The sequence below is a fragment of the Akebia trifoliata genome, chromosome 3 (assembly GCF_017979445.1).
Source record: "Akebia trifoliata isolate Shusen 1 chromosome 3, ASM1797944v1, whole genome shotgun sequence".
Lineage (NCBI taxonomy): Eukaryota > Viridiplantae > Streptophyta > Magnoliopsida > Ranunculales > Lardizabalaceae > Akebia > Akebia trifoliata.
This window is the reverse complement of record NC_141377.1, coordinates 54,048,005-54,061,582: the sequence shown is the minus strand read 5'-3', so window position 1 is coordinate 54,061,582 and position 13,578 is coordinate 54,048,005. Positions and strand designations below refer to the sequence as shown.

Sequence of the window (13,578 nt, the reverse complement as noted above, 5' to 3'; positions counted from 1 at the left end):
GAGTTGCAATGTTTTGCGTTTTAAACTATAATAACCTGAATTATATTAAATTGAGATATAAAAATAAGGGCATTAGTGACCACTAAAGATTTGGTGTCAAACCATTTCTTATCCGTCTTTTCTTATTACGATAGTAAATATGTTGCTTCCAGGTTTATAGGATATTGGCAACCCATAGATCCAAAACTTAGTTTGATTTGCTTTGCTTTGCTTCGGTTTTATTGACATTTTGGTTTGGTTCTTATAACCTAAGTTCGTTAGATTCCCATTTGACCCTAATTGAACCAAGTTGCACCGAAGGATAGTATTACTTGATTTGGTGCATCAGGGACTATTAAAGTATTTTAAGAGCGTGTTTGATTGGAGAGAAAATACTTCCTTGGCAAATCATTTGTCAGGCAAATGATGTGAAAGCAAATCCATTTTCACCATTTGGGGAGATCATGGAAAATCATGTGGAAAACTTGGTATCTTTTTATTTAAATATTTAATATATGAAATATGTATTTTTTTATATTAAAAATATAACATTTAAAAAATGCTTAGATTTAAAAAAAATCTGTGATTTTAAATGATAATATATTAAATCTATTTAAATGAATTTTTTATTTAGGTTTACCACCTAAATAAAAAAATACTAATAATAAATTCCAGTTAAAAATGATAATTTTTTTTTAAATGCTAAAATAAATGATAGTATATTCATTATATATTAAATCTATTTAAATGATTTTTTTTTCTTTAGATTTGCTATCTAAATTTTAAAAAATATTTTGTTTGAAACTCTAAAATAATCTTTTTATTAGTTTAAATTAAACTAAAAATAATTGAAAAAATATTATTTTCTACATTTTTTTTCTTTATTTAAGCTTTTTTAATTAAACTTTATTTGTGATATAAAATACTAAAAAATGGAATTTTAACAATTATACAATAAAATAGATATTTTTGCAATTTTTATAATTAACCACCTATACTATAGGGATTATGAAGTCGAATGTTGCAATTCTATTGGGTTTTGACCAAAATGACCCAATTATATTAAAATTGAGGGGTATTTATGAGATCCAAATTTCTGTCTCAGGTGGCAAATCGTTTGCCTAGGTGGGAGGGATGAAAAAAGATATATGGCTACTTAAGGCAAATCAAGTACATATGGAAAATCCTTTTCCCCGATATTTGTATTTTCCTATCAATCATACACTAGTTTTTGAAAGAACAATATTTTCCATGGTGATTTGCTTGCAATCAAACATGCCATAAAAGATGATCTACAAAAGAATTTTCTCTAAACGTGGATTTTCTCATTTTGTTGAGAAAGGATAATAGTAGTAAATAGACTATTTATTAGGAAAAATGCTGAAATGACAAAAGAATTTTACTGCAATTCTCACAAGTCTGACGTGGGATGTGCACATAAACATAGATGTGTTTTCTCGTGATACGAGTAAAAATCATCTACGGTTATGTATGCATGTCCATGTCAGAATTGTGAGAATCACAGTAAATCCTGTGTCACCCCCAGCACGACTCATTTATTTTAGCTCATTTTCTTCTTCTCTTATTAAAATCCTATAGTCTCAAGATCATTGATTATTTTTAATATTGCAAGTTTGTGACAATGAAAATAAAGACAGATAACTTAATGGATTAACACCATTGAATTTTTACTTAAATTGGATATAGAGAGCTTGGTGAATTTCACCAGTACTTTGAGAGATTAAGTATTAATCTGTATTGTTGTAATTTTGATCTTGATTAGTATATTTATACTTATCAATCGAAAAAATAAAATAATAAATTAAAACTTGCTGACTTCCCCGTGAATAGACTGCTGAGTTTGCTTGAATTTAGCCAAATTCAACGTCGAATTGACCCCTTTTTCATATAGATACCTCTTGTATTGTGGTCATATATTGTTTCTTACCGTACTTTAATATTTATTACGTTTAATTTACACACATTCTTTGGGAATTGATCGTTGGAATTAATTACTTACTTCTTTTGTAAAGCTTGACTTGGATAACAATCGTGCGCTTGTAGCAAAGGCTTATGCACAATATTTTTCATTTTCTTCCAAAAGAAAGAAGGGGAAAAAAAGACACTGTTCTTTTACTTCTCCAAAAGAATCCTATCTTGAAACTTTTTTTTTTTTTTTTAAATATAGACAAAGATAGATAAGTGGTTAACATAAGAAATATGGGTTCAGGGGGGTTGGACCTAAGACGTGGGAACAACTTTCCATGTCAGAACAGAAGAAACTTTCAATTTCAGAATGCAATTGTTGTTTATTGCGATTTTCCTGGTAAATGATGGTCAAACTAACTGCACATTAATTTTAAAACAAGTTCAGCTCAAGATTATTCACCAAATTGTTTAAGTTTTTGTCCATGAAGTAAGCTATCTCATGCAACACAGGAGACATAATGAAAAATACATCAAACACCACCAAACAAAAGATGAAAAAAAAAAAAATGCATGGATCAAGATTGAGAATTTAGTTTTATTGAAGATAAACCAAAGCAAGTGCTGGTGGTTATTCCTTAGACTTAGACTCGCTAGAAGTGAGAGCCGGCTCATCCTTTGGATGAGAAGTGATTGCCTCCAAAGTCTTATAGAACTCTTCTGGTAGTGGACCTGGTCGATGCTGAGGGACGTGCTTAGGAATTGGAGCATCATTTTCAATAACCTCGCATTCAAAGCCGTCAGGAACACCCCACGGGTCCCACTCTGCACTCCCAAATATTTTTAAAACATCAGTAACATAGAAGATCAAGGGAGGGAATGGACACTCAAAACAAATGTAAGAAGAAAAACAGTGTGAGCTCCTTATATTCAAGTCAATAATATGGTAGATCTACATTATGAGCATATTAATTTGTTTTAGAGCAAAGGAAGCTTGGATCTGGGTTCAAGCAGATGTTATCTTAAACATAGGGAAAGTAAAGGACCAAGACAACAAAAAAGGGCATCTCCTATTATAAAATGGCTCATTGGGTAATAGAACCAGGACTCATTGTTTAAGGTTTCTGATGATCCTGAGTTGGATAGCCCAATCCAAGGCCAAACAAGCGAGGGGAGATTACAACATGGTTCAGAGATCACAAGGGATTGTCCGGGTATCGTTGGACATTGTACTAACATGTACTAATTGTGCGCCCACACAAATTAACACAATCTAATAAAAATAGCACATACAGACGGATAACTTGTAACGAAAATCAATTGTCTGTTACGGTATGAGGCTAACATACTCCACATGTTGAGTCAATTTAACTTAACAACTAATTCTTCCTCAGTATGACTGTAGGATGTAAAAAGGTCAATGGATGGCTTACCATTACACCAGAGAATTAGACATACAATCGATTCCCCTAGTATTCCCCCATTGCAACAAGTGCTCACTTGGAGCTGAGAGATTAACTATGATTCATATGGTGCAGATCATTGTTGGGGCATTTGCCTTGTTGCCTAAGAGCTCCTGAGTCATTCATGCAAGGCAAAGACCTAGATATAATTATTGAATTCATCGATGGGTTTGGTAACAAGAGATCTGAAAACTAATGCCTTACCAGTAGTTAGCTCTAGATAAGGATGTAAATACCATAGATTGTAATCGTTTTTGGTTGATTAAAAAGAATTCTGGTAGGGGTCTACCTATTTCCAACTTTCCTTCAAAAATAAATATAAAGATCTAGATAGAATTGAAAGGCAAAATAGGATTCATGATCTCATATAATAGAAGGAAGAAGGCATTATAAATGATGAATCGAAGGAATTTGAGGAATAGTCAAAGCAGCATCTAACCAATTCAGTGTCACATATATCAGAAGCATTGTGCCACCACAGTTCACCTGGGTTTAATAGAACCAGTCCACTTATGGAATGATAAACCCCAAAATAATCCAACAGCATAAGACTAAGACAATCATCATCTTCACTTTATTTTCTTATAGCTTGGAAGTGCAAAGAACACAAACGGACTAAGGGGACAACCATATTCCATCTCTATCTTACAACTGATTGAACAAGAAAGCTTCCTACTTCTACAAACCCATAGCATATGTGATTACTAAATACAAGCAAACTACAAATATAAGAACTGAACAGCAAAACAAAAGTCAGAAACTTGTAAAACAAGGAAATCCTCACTCTTTGTTTTTGTTTATTGTGGTGGGGTAGAGGCTCTCAATAGGATAACTTGAAATGAAATTTTTGTGTTTACTAACGATGTGCACGATCAACGGGGGTACCTAATTTCCAGTCGTTGCTTTTCTTTCTGTTACTTTGAGAGTAGCTGCTTCAGCTTCAGCCACTCAAATTTTCGATATTCCTTTTTATTTCTCATCAAAAGAATGGCATCTTCTTCTGGAAATCCTAGCTATTCTTAGCATGATATTGAGCAATCTCATTGCTATTACTCAAACAAGCATGAAACATATGCTAGCTCAGTATTTAGATGTGCTGATGTGTTCCTAACCTTTGCATCAATCTCTCTAAAGTTTTCGGGGTTAATGAGATGGGGAATCTGTGTGATTTGGTAATGATTAGGGTTCTCTAGTTCTTCTTCTTTTGGTTCTCTTTTATTTGCCTGAAAAAATGTGACCAACTTGACAAATTCAACCAAACCTGAATTAATGCAAGTTAAGCTAGGGCCGAGTGGTGTGAAGGTCACATAGGTCTTTACCTAGCACCTAAGGCCCGAAGATTGGTTTGGCTTGGATTGGGCAGTCTGCATCTCAGATTGGGCTGAGCTGGCCCTCTTCAACCCAACACGTCCAAGTTGCACCCTTAGTAATTGAGAGTATATTATCTAGCCTTCCTATATATTGCTCCCGTTGTTCTTCATTCTAATGGGAATCACCTCCAAATTGGGGAGAGTGATGAAAATTTTCCGATGGTTAGTGAGGATGGGTATAAGCATTAGGCAAAAGAGTGATTCATTGACCAATTTAGATGCTTGACAGTACTTCACTGTTGTTTTGAGGAAGTTTCAAGATTGGGGATAAACTTGGGAAAAAAAGCTGCTTGGAGTTGAAGAATGCAGAAATACCAATATGTTTGCCCATGTTTTGAGGCATAACATGGGCATTTTGTCCATCATCTTATCTAGGGTTGCCTTAGGGGGCTAGGTATAAAATGAAGTCAATACAATGCCTCATGGTAGAGAATGTGGAAAGAAGGCTAACATCCTCAACTATCAGCTCTCAAAGGTGGGTAGGTTGACTCATATTATGAGTGTCTTAGTTAGTATTCTTATGTACTCATTGTACTCAATGTCAGAGCAATTGGTTAAGGTCATTGAGAGGAAAGTGGGGAATTTTCTTGCAGAATGACATAGAGAAATCACACAAGTACCACTTAGTTAAGTGGGAAAGGTGCATACTTCTAAGAAGAACGAAGAGTTGTGTAAATGTCTTGTATTCTGTTGGCAGTATGCTGAGTGGTAGGGGCAATGTTCTTTGTCAGGTGGGGGGGGGGGGGCTCTGCACCAAATTTTTAGGATTACTAAAAGGGAAATTATGTAATATTTTCTTAATGGTTTTTTCTATTTTTGGGGAGATAGACACATTTAGCAACTCCTGATTTTATAAATAGAGATCTTTAGGGTTGTAAAACGTGTAAAAGAAAATAGTAATTGTTTTTAACCTGATTTGTGAACGTAGGCACACTGCCGAACCACATAAACTCCTTTGTTTTTGTGTGTGATTTCTATTCTCTTTACAGCTTCGTTTTTTAAGAAGTATGGCTTGAGATAAGGAGGTTGAAAATTATGAATCAAGCATAATGATTGTGGAGATTTGGTGAGCATTCTAGTCAATGGAAGAAAATCATTATGGAAAATTTTAGATGTGACGTTTCAGGTTGGGAAGTGGTAAGGTTAGAATTCCTATGGGCATGATCTTTGGAGGGGTATTTCGGGTGAGAGTGTCGATTTCAATAAAGGTATTAGAGTTAGGGTAGGAACGAGCTATAAAGTGAGATTTGGGGAGGATAGATGATATGGAGATTCTCTCATATCAATTTCCTCTTTTCTTTTGTCTGTCTACAAAAAGAATCAACCCGTTCTAAGTATGCTTGTGAGCTCAAGGGTGGAGATATCATGGGAACTCAACCTTAAAGGAATTTGAGCGATTAGGAGATGGATTTAGTTGTCAAGATGATGATTCTTTGGATTTCATCAAAGACTGAAGACATGAGTGCATGGTTAAATAATCGAAAATGTTACTTTTATATCAAGTCATTTTATTCCTTCTTGTCCCATTGCTCATCTAAACCCTTTCTGATTTCCTTTATTTGCAGATAAGATATTCAATCAAAAAAATGGCCATTTTGAATGGTCAAGTAACCTTGAGAAAATTTTAACCATCGATAATATCATTGTTCATAGGAAGTTAATAGTGAACTTTTGTGTCATGTGTATGGAACTGGTGAAAATGGCAAACACCTCTTCTCTCATTGTCCTAGAGCAAGATCCATATTGTTTCACATTTTCCTATTGCTCCATATGTATCGGATAGTTCAATTCTCTTTTTTTTTTTTTGCTCACGGCTAGTTATGCTTTTAATGGTAGATGTAATAGCCTCTAGAGCCTATTACCATTTGCTAAAGCAAAGGACGGAGATGGATCGGTACTCAGTACTATCATGGGCAAAGTTATATTGTTCTGTTTTTTTTTTTCCTTGCCAATATCCAAGAGAAGTCAAAGAGGATGTACAATGATGATTTTGTTTATAGATGGCATTCCTTAATTGCATGAGGTTTTTCTAGTTTTTGCATATTGGGCTCATGTTCCACTTTGTTGTTACTTTTTTATTTTAAGGTTCTGTTGAGGAAGGTTTCCTCAACCTCTTGCAGATCAAACATTTCATGTTGGGATCCCCAACTAAAAGAAGAAAGAAACATATGCCACATTCACACCAAATTTACTTGAAAATTTCTGAGGGTTCTTCCAAATTGCATTATGTTTCGATTTCTCATATTAAATCCCTAGAAACCCACATCCCAGATGTCATTAATTTTCTAATATTCACTATCACTAATGAAACCAGGGCTTCAGAATCTCCACAGAACCCTCAAAATTCTAGGATCCACGCATCGAGAACTCTAACATTTGGGTTTTTCCCCCTAAATCGGAATCTTCAGAATCAAATCTAACACTAATGCTTATAATAACTAGGGCATCAAGGATAGCTAATTCTAACCAATTTGTGTTTCTTCGGAATCAGACTCCACATAAAGCTCAAAATTCTAAGATCCACGCATCGCGAATTCTAAAGTTTGTGTTTTCACCCCTAAATCGAACTCTTCTGAATCAAATCTCAGACTAATTTTTAGAAAAACTAGGGAATTTTAAGAAATCTATTTAACACAGAATTTGAGGGGAAAATTGTACGGACCGATCATCTTGGCGATGAGCTTGAGTTCATCTTGGGCTTCTTCGATGAGTTCTTCGACTTGTCCGCAACCTATTCGCTTCTCGATCAGCTCCCAATCTTCCTCCTCTCTGCAAACTTTCAATCGATGCTGTGTGAAGCTCTCGACTGCTTTTCTGTAGCCTTCGTCCTCAGGAACGGCCTTGATTTCTTTCAAGGTCTTCGAGTAGAGTGAGATCAAGACTTCTCGTGCGTTTGGAACCACATCCAACCCTACGATACCAGTCGTCTCCTTCACTTTCGCCAACAATGGCCGCGCAAACCTACGAAGGAACATTTTCGTTCCTGGTGTGTGTGTTGTGTGTGTGTGTGTGTGTGTGTGTGATATTTACTTGTTTGCGACTGATGCGTTTAAGAACCAATGGATGTGTAACGAACGAGTCCAGTTTGAATCGGTGATCCGATCTGACTCAAAAAACAAACTGATTCGACATTTATAGGATCCAAATTCCAAAGATGATTGACTTTTTCTGGTCTAATTACAAATTTTTATATTAAACCACAATTTTTCATATTGTTAAAAATCATTTAGGACATATTTAATTGCATGGGAAATCAAAATTTAGTCCTTGGAAAAATGATACGGGGAAATGAGGATTAGGGGGAAATTAATTTTATTGATCGATCGCATTTAGATGATTGTGACAATGGCGACGACAACAGTGACAACCAACAATAATGATTCTCGTATGATAGAAAGAAGATTAGGGTTCTAATTCATGGGTAAATTTCATTTTCCTATGAGGATACTTAGAAAAATAAAATAATTCCTTTGTTGGAATTTTGGATGAGTAAGGGGAATCCATTTTTCATGGAAAAAACAATCTAACAAATGAAAATTGAAATTCTCGCCCATTTTTTTTTTCAATGACAATCAACCATACTCTTACTAATATAAAAATAATAAATATTTAAATCATTAATGATTATGTATCTTTTATAAAAATCAAAATTTATATTAAGAATCACGTTAGAGTGACCTTAAATTGGAACCTCATATCACACTTCTTGATCGACGTAAAAGTGGATAGGAACCATAGATGCTTTTTCACTCATATCTCGTTAAAACATTTATAGTTCCCATATACTTTCACGTCAAGAAGTGCGATATGATGTTCAGTCTGAGGTCACTTCAGCATTATTCTTGTATTAAATTGATTTTTTGTTTTTATTAAATCAAACCATTTAACTTTTTACAAAACTTAAAGGTTTTTTAAAATTAGCCTATTTGAATTGACTTCATGGAGATGTTAGCATCTTGCACAACTTTAGCTTTTCAAAAATATTCTTGAAATACTTTTATTTGATCATATCAATAAATCAATAGAAGACCACAAGAAAGTTGAGAATGTCATTACAAACGATGAAACAAAAAAGACACATTACTCTAATTATTTGTTTTGAATTCATAATAGGTTTTGTTGGGTGTTTTTGGGTATATATTTGATCCAGTATTACATATAGGATGGTTAGATCATCAAATGGGCAGAGTATAATCCTCATCTCTTGCACTCACAATATCTCGAAAGCACCCTTCAAGTATTTTGTGTTTATTATTATTATTATTATTATTTCTCGATTTTTTAAAAATTTAATAGAGTCATGATCGGAAGCACCCTTCATTACTCCAATTATTTGTTTGTTTGTTTGTTTTTTTGTTTTTTTGTTTTTGTGTGAAATAAATTACGTCCAACTAGGGGGGCTGAATGAGTCAAGATCGAAACCAAGGCATATGGGACTGTCCCTTGGCACGTGCAACACTAGGTAAGTGAGGGAACACCTTCGCAGGGAGTCCTGAGGAAATATTGCTTATATTAGGTATTGAACACATAACCTATGGATTCTCACTGCTTATAAGATTTGAAATTAACATTGAGTCACCCCCTCAGGATTTTGTTGATTAATCCTTCACGTAAATATTGATAGGAATTGATTGGTTTGTTGTTCATCGTGGGCTTTTACATCTTCATGGATTTATTTTATTTTTATTATATTTTGATTTGAATATTTTATTTAATGGAGAAGCAATGAATTTTTATTTGAATTCGTATTAGTAGCTTTTCTTTTGTAGTTACCATTTTATTAAGAAAAAAGCCATACTAATTAAAGTCTATCTTTATGGTCATTTCTGTTTCTTCTTCTTTTTAAAATGAAGTTCTAAGAACATTTTTTTAAGGAAAATAGATATCTAAAGTGGCGACTTCCTTGTTTATTTGAAAAAAAAAGAGAGAGAGAGAGAGAGAAGAAGATGAGAAGTGGACATTGTTTTAATATCCTTCATTAAATGCCATTTGCCCTCAATTAATTAATTAAACCTAATCATTGATTATAATAAATAAAATAAATTCACATATTTTGATTAATTTCGATTTTCTAAATCATTCTCATAGGGGTTCTAGGCCAATTTATTTTTTAAATCATTCAAGAAAAAGATTCATTCTGTTCACAGAAAATAGGAGATAAAACTATTAAAATTAACTTGTTCTTTTCATCCAAGAATTTGAATATATACATCACTCGATAATTTCCTTATTTAAACCATATGAATATAACTCAATAAAAAAGGAAAATCCCTTGTTATACACCACCCGACTTGATTATTGACAAAGTGAATGAAACCGTCATTTCTTGAATTCTCTTTATTGATTCAAAATTGTGGTGTAACATGTATCCCTTGTTAAGAGGAAATAATTAATTGAGAGAGTCACTAACGCCACACCAACTACGTGCAACTCTTTGATGATTTTCATGTGAATTGATGTGGCATTAGTAAAAGTTTGCGTGGCAATAGCAACTCCTTTAATTAATTTGTGGAGAAATTTATCAAAATAGAGAATTTTTCAAATTTATTAATCAAAATGGAGCATTATATATCTTATTTCTGAAAATGGTAATTTATCATTTTTGAAAATGTTTTATTTTATCAAAACGGTAAAAATAGTAGTTTTCATATTTATAATGTCAAAAATACTATTTTTTGATTTCATGTCAGAAGGATCCTTCTGACACTATATAAAATACATTTGGATTTTATGTCAAAAGGTTTATTCCGACAAAAAAGATATTTTCGATAGCAAAGATATGAAAATTACTGTTTTTACCGTTTTGATAAAATAAATATTTTCGAAAATAATAAATTACTATTTCGAAAATAAGATGTACAGTTCACCATTTTGATAGATAATCGATATGTCGTGCATGTTTTGATAAATTTGCCTAATTTGTTAGCATGACAAAGAAAAATCGCTAGTATTGGATGAGAGGACTACCTTCAATATATAGAATTTTAGAATTTGGATAGAATCTCTACTCTTCTAATTAGCTTGTAGACCACCATTCACTTAAGAAAGATTTTTTCAATTTATTAATAATAATCAGAAACACGAAACAAATTTCATTAAGGTCAGGAAAACACAATATCTTCGAAAGAGTGCAACCCATCAAATATGGGAGTGAACGTTAGCGTCCTTCCTTGCATCTGGCTAACATGCACCAGTAGCGGTGGTGTGTTGTTCACTATAGTATTCTTCTCCTCCGTAGTCATCTTAGAAAGTTTCTTACAGTCCTCCACTTTCTTCAATTTAAGAATCTCTGTTTTATTAAACGAAGTAGGCTGCAGAGGAGGCAAACCAATCTCATCCCCAAAATAATCAGCACAGATTGCATCATCACCATACACACAACTGAACATCGACATGGTCCCACGTGTACGAACTACTTCTGAATCGTCTGATTAATTATCAACGGCCACAAAAGAAACCTGAGAATCACAAATCACAAAAGGAAAAAAAAGATTATGATGGTAAGATGGGAGAGAAAGCTTGCTTTATATAGAGCTTGTAGAGGGGGGAGACGGGGAGTTGAAAAAGGCAAAAGATTGGTCAACGCGGAAGTTAGACGAGTCAACCCGACTCATTGTAATTTTGTTATGAGTATTCTAAAACTCATTCGAACCAACTCATGGTGGAGTTTAGTTTAGAGTAGAAATTTGGGGAAATAAAAAATAAAAAACGCACACACACACACACACACACACACAGAAAAACAAAATTTTCAAATATTTAATGAATTTAGTATATATTTATTTGATTCATCCGAGTCAGTTTGTGAGTAGACAAGCGAGACGAGTTGAGTTTTGATGTTTTAAGACGTAGCTTGTAGTTGTAGGTACGAGGAACGTTAGGTGCTCAACGCGTATTACTTGACCGTCAAGTTTGACTAATAGCATAGTTGGTCAATTTCTTTCAAGTCCTAGCTGGAGTAGAACACAACAGCTGAACAGGGAAACTAATCCATACCTATTTGCAATAATTTTACAATAATACCCTTCTTAGATGTTGTCCGTCAGGTATTATTCAACGTGGCATACCACCTCGACTTACATGATAGGTTCAAGAATCATAGATCTGCTCTTCTCAAGATATAAAATTACAATTCCCCATAAAAAAGTGGAGTTTTGTATCTCGAGAAGAGTAGATCTACAATTTTCGAGCCTGTCACATCAAGTAAGTCGATTGAGTATGTCACGTGCTTAAGTCAGATTATCACGACCCTTGGTCAAATTCCTTTCAAGTTCTAGTTTCAGTTGGAGTACAACAAGTAAAATTAATCCATACCTATTTGCAATACTTTTACAATAATACCCTTCTTAGAAGTTGTTTCTAAAAATGATTTAAATAAGAGATGCGTCCTAGAGTTTGGTGAATATTTGAGAATTGAGATATCTTTCTTGTGTTTTCAAATTGATGGCTGACAAATGCTTTGGGAGTTGATCCTTCTTTTTCAATTATTATTTTTAAAATGTTAAATTCTACATTTTAAGAAAAGTCGTCATTACTTTATTTTATTACTTACTCTTTCTCTTTTAAATATATAATTTGTTGATTTTTCTATTTAAAAACAATTATTCCAATCAGATATAAGTGTATTAGTGTAATAACTAAGGTCCTATGTGGATACACCGCTTCACGCAAGAGCAAAAGCTTAATCAAAGTCGTGCTAAAGTAAGATTGAAATGTATGTTAAATTTGACATTCTTATATGTTGGTGCACACATAACCATGGATGTTTTTTACTCGTATCTCAATGAATTTTTTTTATCATTATGCGTGCACCACTACATCAGAATGTACAATCAATATATATTTTAATGTTACTTCAACATTAATCATAAAATATAAGATAAAAAAATTAATTATTAAAAATACATATTAAATAATTTTTTTTAAATAATATTCAAAATTGGGGTTGTGAAATTTTTATGGGGGGAAATTACCGTGTGATCATGGAATGCCCAAGGTGAAGCTACCTTGGGATGAGTGGGGGTATAATCCCACTGAAATTTTTGAAAAAAATAATGCTGATTTAATCCTCATGTTTTGATTGATATTATATTTACCCCGTTCAGACTGACGACATGTTTTATAACCCCCACCGAAGCATTAAAATTGTAAAAAAAATAATAAAAAAACTGACTTTACCTCTTATGTTTTGATTAGAATTAGATATACCTCCCCCTTTTTCAAATTGGCGATAAACTCTTTGTCGGGTCCTATTGAATTTTATTTAAAACAATGAGAGTTGCTTTTGCACCCCAATTTTTACTTATTACACCTTAATTAAAAATAAATGAAATAAGTTAATTGCTGAAAATAAGTAAAAGTTGGGGTGCTAATAGAAACTCTCTCTTTTCTTTTAGCCTAATCGTAATTGTACACAACCACTAAAATTGTTTGAACCGGTGTTATAGTGTTTTGTATTATTGAGATAATATTTTGAGCAAAACCTTTTGTAATGTTTGAATGGTGTGTTTTAATATTTAATTATGATGTGATAATTAATTTAAGAAATTGGGATGTAATTACTAAAAATTGAGGTGACAAAAGCAACTCTAAAAAAAAAGAAAAAAAAACAAAAAAATAAGGTGATTTAGCTCCCCCACATTTTGTATTGATATTAGAGAGACCTCTGTACTTTTCAAACCCATGACGTGCATCCTAAGCCTCGATATTCTTGTACTCACACTATATTCAAAATTTTCAATTTTTTTGTAAAATCTCCAAAGTAGGATTTAACCCATTAAATCAATGAATCAATTAATTAATAGATGATTTTTTAATTAATCATTGAAAATGATAAAAAA

General features: G+C 33.0%; 1 protein-coding gene across 1 annotated transcript; it reads right to left on the bottom strand.

Moving 5' to 3' along the window:
- Window positions 1–2,336: 2,336 nt before the first annotated feature.
- LOC147408007 (NADH-ubiquinone oxidoreductase-like protein) lies at window positions 2,337–7,754 on the bottom strand. The gene is made up of 2 exons (XM_086436830.1): window positions 7,401–7,754; window positions 2,337–2,730 (listed from the first exon to the last, which is right to left on the bottom strand). The coding sequence occupies exons 1-2, from the start codon at window positions 7,711–7,713 to the stop codon at window positions 2,537–2,539; spliced, it is 507 nt and encodes a 168-aa protein (XP_086292956.1). The 5' UTR covers window positions 7,714–7,754; the 3' UTR covers window positions 2,337–2,536.
- Window positions 7,755–13,578: the final 5,824 nt, after the last annotated feature.

Bases quoted from the DNA above. Each gene is read 5' to 3' on its own strand.
- LOC147408007 (XM_086436830.1), bottom strand. From the start codon at position 7,713: ATGTTCCTTCGTAGGTTTGCGCGGCCATTGTTGGCGAAAGTGAAGGAG. The intron at 2,731-7,400 runs GTCCGTACAATT...TTGGGAGTGCAG, and splicing joins GCTCATCGCCAAGATGATCG to AGTGGGACCCGTGGGGTGTT.